General features: G+C 37.8%; 2 protein-coding genes and 1 long non-coding RNA gene across 4 annotated transcripts in view; 2 read left to right on the top strand and 1 right to left on the bottom strand.

The window, feature by feature from the left end:
- Window positions 1-16,098, top strand: part of LOC134800123 (uncharacterized) — a 202,404-nt gene that overhangs the window by 89,429 nt on the left and 96,877 nt on the right. The gene's annotated exons all lie outside the window — the stretch shown is intronic.
- Window positions 4,306-11,483, top strand: LOC134800021 (histone deacetylase 3). Of its 2 annotated transcripts, XR_010145498.1 has the most exons (8): window positions 4,306-4,766; window positions 5,477-5,665; window positions 6,292-6,566; window positions 7,432-7,619; window positions 8,589-8,729; window positions 9,383-9,492; window positions 9,844-10,063; window positions 10,981-11,483. XR_010145498.1 is itself a non-coding variant. In XM_063772459.1 (7 exons), exons 1-7 carry the CDS (start codon window positions 4,526-4,528, stop codon window positions 9,999-10,001), a joined length of 1,302 nt encoding a protein of 433 aa, XP_063628529.1. In that variant the 5' UTR covers window positions 4,306-4,525; the 3' UTR covers window positions 10,002-10,231. The 2 variants fall into 2 exon arrangements, 1 of the variants encoding a protein (XP_063628529.1); XM_063772459.1 differs by lacking the exon at window positions 10,981-11,483 and having other exon boundaries at window positions 9,844-10,231.
- LOC134800020 (uncharacterized) lies at window positions 13,530-16,079 on the bottom strand. Its single transcript, XM_063772458.1, has 2 exons — window positions 15,729-16,079; window positions 13,530-14,849 (listed from the first exon to the last, which is right to left on the bottom strand). The coding sequence occupies exons 1-2, from the start codon at window positions 15,902-15,904 to the stop codon at window positions 13,580-13,582; spliced, it is 1,446 nt and encodes a 481-aa protein (XP_063628528.1). The 5' UTR covers window positions 15,905-16,079; the 3' UTR covers window positions 13,530-13,579.

Below are 16,098 nucleotides of genomic sequence, written 5' to 3'. Positions count from 1 at the left end.
CAAACGTGATTTTTTACCGAAGTTAAGCAACGTCGGGCGGGGTCAGTACTTGGATGGGTGACCGTTTTTTTTTTGCCTTTTTTTGCATTATGGTACGGAACCCTTCGTGCGCGAGTCCGACTCGCACTTGCCCGGTTTTTTTTTTATTTATATCCTAATAACTGCAGAAACATATATGTAACTGATACGTTATTTGTTGACCGAGCGTTAGCGAAGGTCTCCTTTTCAGTTTGGGCGAAAATACTTTCGTCCGGATGTGACCTGTGAAAGGTCGCAAATTGCAATTCTCAACCGATTCTCGTGAAGTTTTGTGAGCAGGTTCGGTGATTAAATAGATTTTTTTTTCAAAATGGCGGATGAGTCGATCTTCGCAATTTGCGAATTTCGGTTATCGCGGTAGGGTCCCTGTTGCTGTATAGGTACGACCAGTTCACCATACAAACGTAGTTTACGTAGTCCCCATTCCTCTCTGGATGGACATTGTGGAAAATATATTTTTGTCGGGATATTCCATTTTATGAGAGCCTAAATGGGACTTTTTTCGGTAAGCCAAATGAAAACGTTGAGAGCGTTTCTTTTATATTTGCCCTTTTTATATATCGTGACCTTTTTTGACATTTTGTGTTATTTCTAGTCAGGATCGCGAGCCCTTTTCATCCTTATAGGAGAGAAAAAGTGTCCTAAAATTTCCATACATTTTTCAAACTTTCCTTTTTGTTACCGCCATACAAAGTATATGGGGAAATGGTAACACAATAGGAAAAAACTCTGGGACATTTTTTTATCCCATTAGGATCGAAAGAGCTCGTGATTCTGAGTAGAAATAACACAAAAGTGGCAAAAAAGGTCACAATATATAAAAATGGCAAAAAATTAAAGAAACGCTCTTGAAGCACTTGTGTGCCCGCATGTAGTTTTGATCATTACGCTTTCAGCTTACAGGTGGGCGTCGGTCGAGAGTCGATGCGAGCGGTTAGGGCCATTGTCACTCATTGTTTAGTCTGACTACTGCATGCTGATGACTGCATTGTCTGTCTGATCGCCGTAGAGAAAAACCGGAGTAGTGCGAATCGGACTCGCCCACAGAGGGTTCCGTACTTTTTAGTATTTGTTGTTAGCGGCAACAGAAATACATACTGTCAAAAGTTTAACTGTCTGGCTATAACGGTTCATGAGATACAGCCTGATGACAGACAGACGGACAGTGGAGTCTTAGTAATAGCCGTAATAGGGTCCGTTTTTACCCTTTGGGTACGAAACTCTAAAAACCGTATAAACAGGCAGGGAGGGAGTTGCATTTTATTGAAATTTGGGTTCTACATGGAGAAACAAAAAAAACTTTTTAGCTACACTTCCCGATTCATGAATGGAATATTTTTAGCTGTAAGTTTTACGGAGCTTTAAGTCACTGTTCAAGTTCAAATTTTGAACTTTAGTTCTTTTTTTAGCATTAGAAAAAAGGTAAACAATCTTGACGTGTCTTTTTATTGCAAAACACTTTCGAAAAATAAGTCACGGCAAATATGTAACAATTATGAATCATATACGATTATTTACATTCTTTAGCTTTCATAATAGACCGCGGGCCAGAAGCAAATATCGTCAGTCAACTCCTCCCGCTTGATACCTTGTCAAAAGATAGTTTAGATGCTATCATGAATTAAAAAAATAGTCAGCCGTTTGTATCGCGGTGGAAAGACAGTCAGTTGATCACATGAACATGTAAAACATTTTTTTTTTCTGTCATCTCCTCCCGATTGATACTTAGTCAGATGATAGTTTAGATGACGTTACTTGCATAAACATGTAAAAAATACGCTCCTACCATTTATGTCTGCAAATCCGTAAGGCGTTTATTGAATTGCCTGATGAAATCCTACATGCAAAGTTTCATGAATTAGTTATTACTATAATAAAAAGGTACAGCGCTTATTTTTTACATGTTTATGCAAGTAGCTGACGGTCTTTCCACCGCTATACAACCGGCTGACGGTTTTTTTTAATTTAAAATAGCATCTAAACTATCTTCTGACAAAGTATCAAATGGGAGGCGATGACACAATTTATTTTATTTTTTTACATATTTCTGTGGCTGCCATTACTCAACCCACCAAAGGAGCGGCAGCTGACTTCTATGAGGGATCATCATACATAGCCGTTAACCAATATACGAGTTATCGCCCGGGAGGCGATTGGTCATGGAAATCTGTTCGTGGCTCGCGGTCTATAAGTAATAGTTACCGATTTTTAAAAGGGCTTTTCAATTAAAAGACATGTCAAAATCGCGTAGTCTTTTTCTAATGCTAAAAAAACGAACTATAGTTTTTACGTATGGACTATAGCATATTTTTTTAAGGAGTAAAGTTTAAAACAATACTGTGATAACTAATGGATATTTATTGTTCTTTAATTTGCAAAATGTGTGATAAGGTGACTATTTATAGAGTTTTAAAAGGGTCATAATATATGTACTTTTGTGTGATAAGGTTTTAGGGTACACTTAGATATTATATGGTAAAAATTAGCACCCTATAAGATCATCTTTTTGTATTTTAATCTTATGCAGAATTTTTAGTATTTTAAGGAGCCGATTAGGCTTGAAACACGTACTTATATGAAAAAATAATACAAATCTTGACTGTTAAAGGGTTAGTGGGGTTAAGTAATAATTATAATAATTGCAGGTTGAAGATTGTTTTACATTATGTTCAAACATGTTTTCATTATATGTGGAGATCAAGGCGAGAGGCCTTTTACCCAGCAGTGGGATACTATAATCTACAATAGGCAAAGAAAAGAAACTTTTATTCTGATTATGCAATAAACTGTTATCAGTTACTTCAAGGTTAACAAATATGATAAGGCTAAGAATAAAAACATTGTGTTGTGCAACACTGGAAACTATTCTCTGCTCCTTATTTGTAATTTCCTAATGAATAATATCTACATATTTAGAAACCTAGCTAGACCATAGTTTTTACATTATTCTACCCTAGCACAACTTACATATTACGTTATTATGATGATGAGTCTACTAAAAAGTTGTATGAGTCCATAGTTACTTGAAACAAATGTTTTCATTCATTCATTTGAAATTTCTCCGTCAACATCACACCTTTATCTTTGCTAATGTTATGTTTTAGGGACAGACGCTTACTTCTAACTGGGGGATTGATCTTTAATTTTCTTGAGAAACTACAGTATGGGGTTCTTCAAAAAACGAATTCTAAGAACCTTGGAAACTACTTTAAACCTATTGGCAAGACACCGGACGATAGGATACCGATGAAACTCAAGTTCCATAAGCACTTGTTTCTACAATTATTTAATTTGGTGTGACCTATAATTACACTTCTTTACTATTTTAGTACTTTTGTTACAGAATTCCTACAAACTTTTTGGGGCTCGTCTTTTGTAGAATTCATATAATTAAGCCAGAGTAGTATAGTTTAAAACCTCATCCTAGTCCTGTGCTCAACTTTGAAATCTAAAATTTACAAATTTTTGCTGAAGATTTATAATAAAACTGAGAATTTTTATTTATTTGTGATATAGGTAACAGTGTTTATTAGGGTGGCAAGAGTATGGTAGGTTTTATCTTGGAAATTGTGTAGACTTAAATTGGTAAAAATCTGCCATGAAACACTTAATTATAATGTGTACCTACGGTATGTGGGTAGAAATTTTTAAAATTGTAAATTTCGACAATCAGCGTACAAAGCAAGGTGTAAGGTAAACAGTCACTGTTGTACTAAAGGTAATGTAGATGAATGACTTGCAAACTGCAAGCGTTACGTAATACCTATGATAATTTACCCAAGATAGATAGCGTATAGTTTGTCTTAAGTTCCAATACGAAATAAATTTAGCCAGCTGTTCAGAATATTGGACAGTCGTTGTATTTTAGTACCCGTATTTAAAAGTATACTTACTACTGTTTGTTGGTTTTAGCGTTTAGCGCAGGAATTCCTCGTATAGCGAGAATAGAAAGCAAAATTAACTGAAAATTAACTTATAATACACGCCGTCTTTACCGGCAAGTTGACAACTTGGTTGACAGTTAGATATATAGACAAACTAGACGTAATGAAAGAATGAATGAAACGAACCAAATTTTCATAACACACTACCGCATCGCATCGCAACCTTGGTTCGGTGCGGTAGTGTGCTATGGCTTTCAATATATTAAGGGCTCCATAGACCTTACAACTCACAGCTAGGGAATAGATTTTTTGTAATTTGAAATGTGAACGCAACTGAATGATGATGTTTTGTCTACTTTATCTGTTCTGTCATGGCTGTCATGTCATGTAGGCAGGATTGTGCAGTGCAGTTATTTTGCTGCAATTACAAATAAATAACAGCTCTAAACAATTAATATTCTATCAATTAAGTATTAAAATGTCAAATCTAAAAATACCTGAAGCATGCTAGGTGACATCCATCTAACCAAACGCTTAGTAGTGATCGCATTAGTTCTTGGCATTATTTTGATTTTGAAGGAGTACGTATTTATTTATCCGATATGAGTAGCCGTAGGGTTGCTTATTTCTACAATGCGGACGTGGGGAACTTCCACTATGGGCCGGGGCACCCTATGAAGCCCCACAGACTTTCTGTTACGCATAGTTTGGTGTTGAAGTACGGCCTGCATAAGAAAATGCAGGTATACAAGCCGTATAGGGCAAGTGCGCATGACATGTGCCGGTTTCACAGTGAGGACTACATAGAGTTCCTGTCCAATGTTACGCCGCAAAATATACAGAGTGAGTATTGTTTACATACAACACAATTCTTCCTCGATTCCTCATGACAGGGTTGCGACCACATGAGGTCGTTATACACACAAGTAGCTGTATGGAAATAAAATGCACTATACAGGGGTCACCAATTAGTTTATTCGGGGGTCCGATTTTTATAAATAATATGATAGAGGGAGAGCTAGCCACGGAAATAGGTATGCAATTTATAGAGTAACGAAATCCCTCTAGTTAGTATGCCATACTATCATTATTAATTAATCTGGGCGCCTGGCAGCTGTCTAGCGGTGGGTGTGGGAGTGGATGGGCAACAAAGTGGTTGTAAAATCAATTGAAGGTGTGCTATTTATAGAGCTCTGTGTTTGGTGTGATATAATAGCTAATTATGTATTTAATTCAAATATAACAATGCCAGGCGTTTTATTTGTTATATAACTTATGATGGAACTACTTAGAATTTTTTTACTTATGGGGTGACTTTATGATTCCACCCAGTCTGGTGACACTGTCAATTTCTTAACAAAGTTCTAAATTGGAGTCAGTTTTATAATTGTTAAGAGTTGATCACAGTAAAATTTTTCATTGTGATAGACATCTGTATACCTATACAATTTATAGATTGCATGCCCCACAATTAAAAAAGAAAATACATATCTTTATTAAAATGTATGATATATTAACATTAAGTTTTATTAAATATTTTACTTTTATTCCAGGCTATTCAAAAGACTTGCTCCACTACAATGTTGGAGACGACTGCCCAGTCTTTGACGGGCTGTTTGATTTCTGCTCCATGTACACAGGCGCATCTCTAGAAGGTGCTATGAAGCTTAACAATAATGCCTGTGACATTGCCATTAACTGGTCCGGTGGTCTTCATCATGCTAAGAAGTTTGAACCCTCTGGTAAGTCACATTTTTACACATACAGAGAATTCCCCTTATTCATAAACATGCTAGAAACGTCAATTAGCTAATAATCGTTTGTCCTTATCTGTCATTTTGACTTATGTATTTGTAAGGAAGGGATAAAACATCATTTAACTAAATCAGGCCTGTAAAGTTTTATGAATATGGGTTAGCTTTTCCTTAATGCTGCTACTTGCTTAATTACTTACCTTAACCCTGCTATTTGTTACTTCACCCTTCAGAAGACCTACACCTTTTGACATTTTCAAGTAAAAAGTACCACATTGTTGCTTACTATAAGAATGAAATTTCAGAGCGACAATATGGCACCTTTTGCTTGAAAATGACATAAATGAGTTTAAAATTATAAACTTAAAATATTTGAAGTACGTAGGTACTTACAATAAGAAGCATAGGTATATCTTTGTCAAATTCTGCCTAATCACACCAATTTCAGTACCTATTTCTTGTATTTCTTTCTACTTCTTCTATTGCAAATATTTCAATGACAATTTCAAATTAATGTATAGTTTCCGTACAAAGAGACACATTTTAATTGTTCTCGAGTTCTCAATGATATTTAGTTTTCAAACCTTTACTGACCTATCTTTTAATTAATTCAGGATTCTGCTACGTAAATGACATAGTCATAGCAATATTAGAGCTCCTAAAATACCATCCTAGAGTACTATACATTGACATAGACGTCCACCACGGAGACGGAGTTCAGGAGGCATTCTACCTGACTGACCGAGTGATGACCGTCAGCTTCCATAAGTATGGGAACTACTTTTTCCCTGGGACCGGAGACATGTATGAGATCGGGGCTGAGAGTGGGAGGTATTACTCGGTGAATGTGCCGCTGAAGGAAGGGATTGATGATCAGAGTTATGTTATGGTGAGTTTTTGAACGTATTGCAACAATATATGAAATATCAAAAAATATATCCCAGCAGAAATACCAATATTAATAAAATAAAATATTTTGGCGTGTCTTAGACCGGAAAATTGCTCCGTCTAATTTTTTCACTGGAATGCCATATTATTGCAGTTTTATACCTACAAAATGAAAATCTAAAAAAATTACCATGTAACTGTACTATTTTCAGAAATTGCCAATTGATAGATATGTTAATTTTACGGTTTAAATTACTTACAATATTTTTAGTCAATCAATGAGGATCAGTTCGCGTGATATCAAGACGCAAAGAAGCGAGTGATTAAAAATATAAATAACTAGCGACCCGCCGCAGCCTCGCACGGGTTTACAAATTGTACACCTAAACCTTCCTCAAGAAGCACTCTATTGATAGGTGGAAACCGCATGAAAATCCGTTCAGTAGTTTTTGAGTTTATCGCGAACAAACATACAAACAGACAGACGCGGCGGGGGACTTTGTTTTATAAGGTGTAGTGATAAATACTCAAACATTTATTTAGCAAATAGGCCATAGCATGGTGTATGGCTCTCTCTCTCAATAGCATCACAGTTCAATTCCAATTTTCTATTTGTTTTCTATTCCATCTAAGTTGCTATTTTTTTTTTATTAGCCTGTTGTAGTGTCCCACTGCTGGGCAAAGGCCTCTCCCCCTGATTTCCACAACTCCCGTTGTAGTGCCTTCTCCGGCCAGCCACTGATGAAGGCGTCTAAGTCGTCCCGCCATCTCCGTCTGGGCCTGCCACGTCCGCGCTTCTTTTGCGGCATCCACTTGGTGGCTATACTAGCCCTATTACTAGCCCTATATAGAAATATTATTTCCAGGTATTCAAACCAGTGATTTCCAGCGTAATGGAGTTCTACCGTCCTACGGCCATCGTGCTACAGTGCGGTGCGGATTCTTTGGCAGGCGACCGGTTGGGGTGCTTCTCTCTATCTACTAAGGGCCACGGGGAGTGCGTCAACTTTGTGAAGACTTTGAACGTGCCTACGCTAGTTGTTGGTGGTGGCGGGTAAGATTCATCATTAATATAATAGAGAAAAAAGTACATAGAGTGCTCACGTGATACATCAGTTTTGGTATTTGAACGTTTTCCAAAAAAAAATTACATTTCATTCATGTCTTCAAAATATGGACTTCTTGTATCTCTCATTTTTTTCATGTATAAGGCGTGAATGTACAAATGATTCTGAGTAAAATGAGCGCAAGAAGTCAATATTTTGAAGACATGAATGAAATGTAAATTTTTTTTGGAAAACGCTTATTTACCAAAACGTCTATTATTTGCGTAGTCGACATCTAGCATCGAGTAGCGGAATTATAGCGGAATTATCAGTACTGCTACTTGACAATAGATGTTGCGGCGACCGAAAAGTCTAATGCTCAACAATTTTCAGATAACCGGACTAGCCGGAACTCTATTTTCAATTCGTCTGCTTCTAATATTAGTTGTAAATTGTTGTTCTAGTATCGAGTAGCGGTACTGATAATTCCGCTACTCGACGCTAGATGTCGACTACGAAAATAAAAAGTAGTCGTTTTGGTACCAAAACTGATGTATGGATGGAGTGAGCACTCTATTCTTACTGTATTTCTCTATGATCCATATCATCGTATATATATAAGCGGAATTACGTCCACTGTGTCATCCCGATCCACCAAAAGCAACATTTTATTATTGCCGATCTGCCGATATTCGACGACATATTTTGTTTCAAAAAGGATAGTGGTAACAACCCCTCCCTACCTATAACCACAGAATAAATTATAGTACTAGGTACAGAAGGTTTACTCTAACAAAACGCGTCTATTACGAGAGATAACACCGCTAGGTGGCGCAAGCGCGAGCAAGCGCCCGTTCCGTAGCGGTGCGCGGCAACCACTATGGCTAGACACCAAAATTGATGTGGGCCGCATGTATTTGTAGCGACGCGACGAAATCGCGGAGTGAGCCAGGCTTGCTATAACACGTATTTTGCAGGTACACACTCCGAAACGTAGCTCGCTGTTGGACGTACGAGACCTCCCTTCTGGTTGACGAGAACATATCCAACGAGCTCCCTCTGACAGAATACTTGGAACTGTTCGCGCCTGACTTCCAGCTTCATCCAGAGATTAGCAGGTATGAGACGACAGACTCTTAGATTGGCTAGCTAGTGGGGGTTTCTCAGCGGTACTTATCAAGTTTTCTTAAATTGGAACACCAAATTGAACTGATGGATTTTTTTCACACTGGCTCCCTGGTTTCCAAAATTGAAGCGCTTACCTTGTACAAATTGTACAAGTTGCCTTTAGTAGCGATTAGGCAAGCGAGTAACGTGCACGTGCTAACGAGCTAAGAGACAAGCTTATGTTTAACGAATCTAACAAAGATGAATGGTATGCGAAATTTAATCAATTTAAACAGATTCATTTGTAGGTAATGAAATTAATGTAGGAGTATTTTTTGTACTCCTTATGTATAAGTATAATCTTTCTATAGTTATATAATATCACTATAGCGACCCGTCCCGGCTTCGCACGGGTTAACAAATTATACACCTAAGCCTTCCTCAAGAACCACTCGATTGATAGGTGAAAACCGGATGAAAACCCGTTCAGTAGTTTATGAATTTATCACGAACAAACATAGAAACACAAACAGACAGACGCGGCGGGGGACTTTGTTTTATAAGATGTAGTGGTAACAAACAGAAGAGAAAAAAGACCCAGTACCAATGTAGATGTTGTCTTGCTTCTGTTTTCCTGTACCTATAATTTTGTTTTTACTTTCAGTACGAACAACGCCAACAGCAAGCAATATTTAGAAGCTATAACGAAGTACACGTACGACAATCTCAGGATGTGCATGCACTCGCCCGCCGTCCAGATGTCACATGTGCCAGGTAATTACAATATTTACAATAACATTGGGGTTATTCCAACAGTAAGCAGTACTTAAAAGCTATAACGAAGTGCACTTATGGTTAAATACGGTTTAACTCACTTAATTTTAGTCGCTTGCGCTACGCTCTCCGAAACATATCGCGCTAGTGATTAAAATTAAGTAAATTAAACCGTATTTTTCAGTAAGTAAACAAATATACGGTTGAACTCAAGTTTAGTCAATCGCGCTACGCTCTCCGAAACATGTCGCGCGAGTGACTAAAATTAAGTAAGTTAGACCGTTTGCTTAAGTTTGTATGACTCACGACAGTTTAAATTCGATTATATACATATCTAATGATCTGTTCCAGGCGACTTCTTCCCCGAAGACTACAAGATCAAGGATGAGCCGGACCCCGACATCCGCATCAGCCAAGAGGAGTCCGACAAGATGGTCGAACCTAAAAACGAGTTCTACGACGGCGACACCGACCACGACAAGGAGGCCGTCGTTAAGGAGGAGCCATAGCAGGCGGCCGCCACCGGCGACAGCGGCGCTACTTGACACACACACTATAAGAAGAAGTTCATGTGAATATGCTGTACAATATTAGTCGAAGATACTAAAAGGTACCCGGAGGACTTTAAAAAGGTCTTCTCATCATCATCATCCTGGACCTTTATCCCTATTTGGGGTCGGCCTTCCTTATCCTAAGCCTCCAGGTGGCACGGGTCCTGGTTAGGTTAGGTTAGTTACTAATCTCTACCCGGAGGATTTTAAAAAGGTCTTCTCAAAAATCAAAATTTAGCTTCTGATGATTTGATTCCCGGGACCTTTAGGTGGTTAAAAAAAGAAAGGGAAGAGATATCTATGATAATTATAGTTGATTTTTTTTTCAGAACAACGTCTTTTTGAGGGTGTTAGTGATATTTTTTTATGCTACCTAATAATGTAATATAGTCAGGGGGGTGTCACTACGCAGTTTAGGTACATTTGGCCCGCGCGCCGCTCGGAGCGGCAGGCGTATGGCAGTGGGCGCCGCTCGACCGCACGATACTCGTGTCACGTGGCGCTCGCGCAAACAAGATTCACCGTTCGTGCGCGGTTATAAGTTTCAATTTTATTGCAGGCGGCGAGTATAGGTATAATTTTATACTTAAATCTGACTTTTGTGAAGGAGTGAATTATCTGTACGGTAGTACTATTAGTTATTCTGTGATATAGTGACATAAATATGAATGTCCCTACTTGACAGACACCATAGGAAGAAGTTTATTATGTGCCTACTTTCAAAATTTCATACTTTTATAAGTGTCAATGGGTCAAATTTTGCATCATCCATGTTCGTTCGTACCATAGTAAAAAATAACGATGGGTCTTTTTTGGTGCAGGTAAAGTCAGCAAAACTATTATCTGAGCTTATATGCAGGGGTATAAAAATATATGCAGAGGTGCTAAGCTAATTAATTTGCTGACTGTACCTATAAATTCTATAATATTGTTCTAGCCTCCGTCCGCGACTTCGGTGGATTAGAAGCCGTTAAACTTTCAACTCCATTTTCACCCTCTTGGGGTCAACTCCATTTTCACCCTCTTGGGGTTGAATTTCTAAATATCCTGATGGAGCTCTATACATTCAATGGTGAAGGCTGTGGCGTTGCCTGTCAAAAACAATGTGAACTAAGCTGTAGATAATTAATAATGGGAACTAGGTAATAAGTAGTTAATAATATTACTTATACGAAATTATGAATTAAGTAACGCATTTACTGCTAGCGACCCTCTAGACGGCTTCTCTGTTCTTAGGTGCTTTTCGTTAGAAACGGTAAAAACTGTGTCATTGGCTACGCCCGTAGCGCGTAGCTTGCGCTGGCAGTGAATGTGTTAAATAATGTATTTTTTTTTCTACTTTAAGCCAGGTCTCCGCTGAAACTATTAATTCGTAGAATAAGCTACCACGGAGACACGGCTTGAACACGAAATGTAGTTAAGTTGGTTTAAGTAGAATTTACTGAGCTGAGTATTGTGCAAAATATTGTAGAGTTAGACCAAGAAAAGTCTGCAGCGATTTTGATAGCCCACGCAGTGCACGTGTTATTTTATACGTCTATGAAATTATGACTTGTAAATAACACGTGCACTGCGTGGGCTATCAAAATCGCTGCAGACTTTTCTTAGTCTAACTCTAGGCGTAGTTTTGACAACTGTACTTGATGGGTGTGCCAAGTTGTTCTTATAGAATCTCGGTAGGCAGCTGTATTGTCAAACGTCAGCGCTGGACAGACTACAACCTAAGAATTTAATAAAATAAAATCAGTTTATTTCAGTCCTGATGATTCATATTTTTGTTAATAATTGAAAACTTTTACACTCTGTTAGTGCCTTACTTAGCGCCACTGGCACCATTCCACTAACCCGGGGTTAACCGGTTAAAACCGGAGTTACCATGGTTACCAGTACAAATTGACACCGAGTTAATGGTTTAACTGCTTAACCTCGGGTTAGTGGGATGGTGCAAGTGGCCCTTAAACACTTAAAACTAGGGTAGAGATAAGGGGCAAGATGCATTATTAAGCCGTCTATCACCACCTCTAGCCAGTATTTCGTAAGGCGTCAATTTTCAAAGTCCTCAGAAGGAGGTAATTTAATGTGCAGGACGGTACAACGCCATCTAGTTTACCTATCAAAACAACTACAATGTATTGCACCTGTCTCAGTATTCTTTTGTCTATAATTAGAATTAATATCCTTTAGCCGCCCAGAGACCTATAAAAAGGTCTCCTGTTCCATTTCCATTCTAATTTGAACTTTGTATTGACAAAATAAAATTTCATTTTGCTTGGCAAGGTTTGACGTATGGGCGGTTAGAGGATATAAAATACCTGAAGTAACTTTTCAGTTATCAATCCCAATAATTTCGTCGGGTGACAAGCAAAAGTCACTAACTAACTTCATCGAAATTATTGGACAATAAACCGTGGTACAAGTGTAATAAAGTGCATTGTTACTTAAATTTTTTGATAGTACTTAGTGAGTTTTGCTTGTCACCCGACGATTTGTTTTTAATTGCTTTGCTTCTGTATGTCATCACATATATCGGAGAGGCCAAGGTCCTCAAAAATATCTGACCATGCACTTTAACGTCATGGAAATCTGAGGCTTTGTGAACACCTTGGCCGATTCAATATATCTGATAGTGACTGTACGTTTATATAGGTTTGTACATAGGAATACTTAGATCGATATTTGCCTTAGAGCATTTAATAACCGGAGTCGCCTTTAGGAGCTTACCCCTCTGCCGAAAACTTGCAGTTGTGCAAACTTTTGCATGGACTGACATGGCTATTTGTACGTATACGTACAAATAATGTAGAAATAGCAATACATTTGACGTCCCCTCCCTCGCAAAAATCGGCAGACTGTTTTGTACAGAAAATGTCAGCCAAGGCGTCCTCCAGTTACTAAATGCTCTAAGATATTTGCCTACAATGTAGGAAAAAATTGTGTTTTATAAACATGGATGTGGAAGTAATTTTTAAGTAAGATAAGAATTATGTTGTGCTTTGTTGATCAGCCTTTATACGAAAGCATAATTTTAAAAATATGATAATCAAATCAATATTATGAAATCTGTAAATAAAATGTTTGAGAAATTATGATTAAATAAATTATAATTTTACACAAACGACGTTGTTCTTTTTTATTGGGATCGCATTTACTGCTAGCGCGAGCTACTACGGGAAAACCCATATGTAGCGAAAAGCGCCTAAAATCAGAACCCGCCTAGTCGGGTGTATTAGGCTCCGTGTTTCACGGCAATGCATCAGTTATCGCCTAAATACTTTTATAGTCAGCGCAATGTGAGAACCATTATTTTGAACAGTTATGTACCTATTGACATTAAGGCTATCCGTTAAACGATATCAATAAGGGTCAAATCTGAACTGTCAAATTTTGGTTCTTAGGTGCGCCGATTATAAAGAATGTCACCAGTAGGTATAGTTAACATTAATAACATTGGACCTAATGGAAATGTGCTGTATAAATAAAACCACCTTTTTCATAAAAAAAGTTTATTATAAAATAAACTACATAATTACAAATACTCAATAGCTACCTAACTTCAAATCTAGGTTATTCTCGTTGATGTACCTGTGAACTTCGCTCATGTCTTCTGTAAAGTCCACTGTGAACATCTGCAATTTTTCACAACTTTGAATGATCTGTTTCACAACAGACTTAGATACTTCTAAAGTACAATCTAACCAGAGGTAATGCAAATTTCTGAAACTACCTTTTTCTAACAGATGTAGCAGCGTCTGATCCACATTCATTTTAGTTTGATATTTCAGTACTAGTTTTTGCAAATTTTGAGTGCACTCAAGGAAAAACGATAATATGTGGTCTATGTTAAAGTTTTCGTTGCCTATCGTGAAATTTCGGAGTTCGCAGAACATTTTGCTTGGACGCCGGAAATATCGGGGTATAACTAAACATTTGGATTGTGTCATTATACAGAGGGATGACAGATTAGGGCAGCAAGTGCCCAAAGACAATACAGCATCTAAAGTTAACGAATGATCAATTTCCCATAATGAGAAATGTGTCAAGTAAACACCTTTAACCTGTAGAAGCTGCTGCATTGAGTCCGAATAGGAGAAAAACGATAAATCTAACCTATTTAACCTTAAATCACTAATTGAAATCTGTTCCAATATAGCATCTTTGTCATGCTCTGACAAATGTGTCACTGACAACTCCTTGAGACGAGGACAAATTTTAATCAACTTCCTGATGCCTTCAGCTGATGCGAAATGGCAGTTAATTTTCCTTAGACTCAAAGGCCCAATGTCCACTACTGTACCAATCATTGTCGACCCAATATCACAAGATTCTATCCTTAACTCCTCTAAATATGGAAGCTCGCTAACCAGCATTATAATCCCAGCTTGAGATACACATCTACCTACACGATTAGCCCTTTCATTTCTCGGTGGATCCATGGCGAGAATCCTCAACTGTTTCAAGTTTGCGATTGAGCGGAGTCCCGCATCAGAGACATTTCTGATCAGTACGGAAGCATTGAAGAGGGACTTACAAATATCAACCCTTGACACAATATTTATTTCCTCTAGCAACGGACAATTGACTCCGATAACCTGAAGTATTTCATCGGTGCAAATGAACTTGAGATCTAGGATAACTATGCGGCTGAAGTTTGGGAGGGTGTCTATCCAGAACGCCTGAGGAATGCCGTTATCTAGGTCACATTTACGGAAGACTCTGAGGTTGGGGTGTGTCAGAATGTGAAGCTGAACACGAGGGTCACCGCGGTATTGGCAGCATGTTCTTTCAGAACAGAGGACATCAAATAACCTGGAAAAGAAAAGTTGTTAATGAATGACAAATCTTGTTCCGAGTAAGTTTTCATGGTATTTTTTTTTACTTGCAGTAACTACACAATGTATTTGTACTTCTTTTCTTTAGGATTAGAAAGAACTTGGCAGAAGTTACCATGATGTCTTTATTTGGGGAAGGCTTGTGTTATAATAATGGAACATACTCAACAAGCATCATTATTTACTTCAAATTTTACTGCATTAACACCTAGTAAGTAGTCAAACTCATTAGGCTTAAAGACTCGAGCGTCAAGACTCGTAAGTCTTGAAGACTCGACTATATTTGAGAATTGTACTTATTTATTTTATGGCTTTTACGCATATGGATGTAAGAAATCGTCTTTGCCGCCTTTGAGGCGTTAAGCCTCGAGAATCTTAAGGGTTTGAGTCTTTAAGCCTCGAAATGAGTGTTACTCACAACACTAGCTATTTGCCTTATAATATGACGTCAGACATGTCAAATTATAAGGTAAATAGCTCACCCCCGCCGACCTCTGCTCATAAATCTCATAATAAGCATACTTTGCATGGGTTCTTTCAACCCCATCCTGCAGTGAACATATTAATTGCCTGATTTGGAATCACATGCTTAAGTAAATATTACTTACACCCAACATTAAGACTGGGAGAAAATAAATTTGCATACAATAGCATTCTAAATAAAATGGCATTGCAAATCTGCATAGTGCATAGAATAGTAAACAAAACTGTCTGTGTAGCAACAAAGTATTGTTTCCATCTTGTTTCATTAGATCAATGACCTTCACTAATATTGCTTGTACTGTAAATGTAACGTGATACGTTCCCGCACAGCCGCAGTTTCGTGACATTATTTTTAATTGAAATCCTGACTCACCTGGCTGGAAGCATCGACATCAATTGGCACTTCAGCGCGATCGCCTCAGCCTCGCATTCGTGAAAATTATTCTCCGGACTATTCGCTTCAATAACATAACAAGCAGAATTAATTAAACTAATACAGTTTCTAACGCAGATTTTAAACAAACTATTTGGCTGTTTTCGAGGCGACATTGCTACTTGTTTTAGACATCAAGGAAGGGACTACTCAATTACGCGGTGCGTTTAAGTTGCACTTATGATTAAGAAAGGAACAGTAAAGCGATTCCTGCGTTTAACGATAGATATTTATTAGTTTTCTCGTAAAACAGAATTGTTTTATCCTGACCTGACTATTGTTTAATTTGGCCAAATTCCATTCAAATCAT

Source organism: Cydia splendana, chromosome 19 (genome assembly GCF_910591565.1).
Source record: "Cydia splendana chromosome 19, ilCydSple1.2, whole genome shotgun sequence".
NCBI classification, from domain to species: domain Eukaryota; kingdom Metazoa; phylum Arthropoda; class Insecta; order Lepidoptera; family Tortricidae; genus Cydia; species Cydia splendana.
The sequence above is the reverse complement of the archived record's forward strand: the minus strand, read 5'-3'. Positions and strand labels throughout refer to the sequence as shown.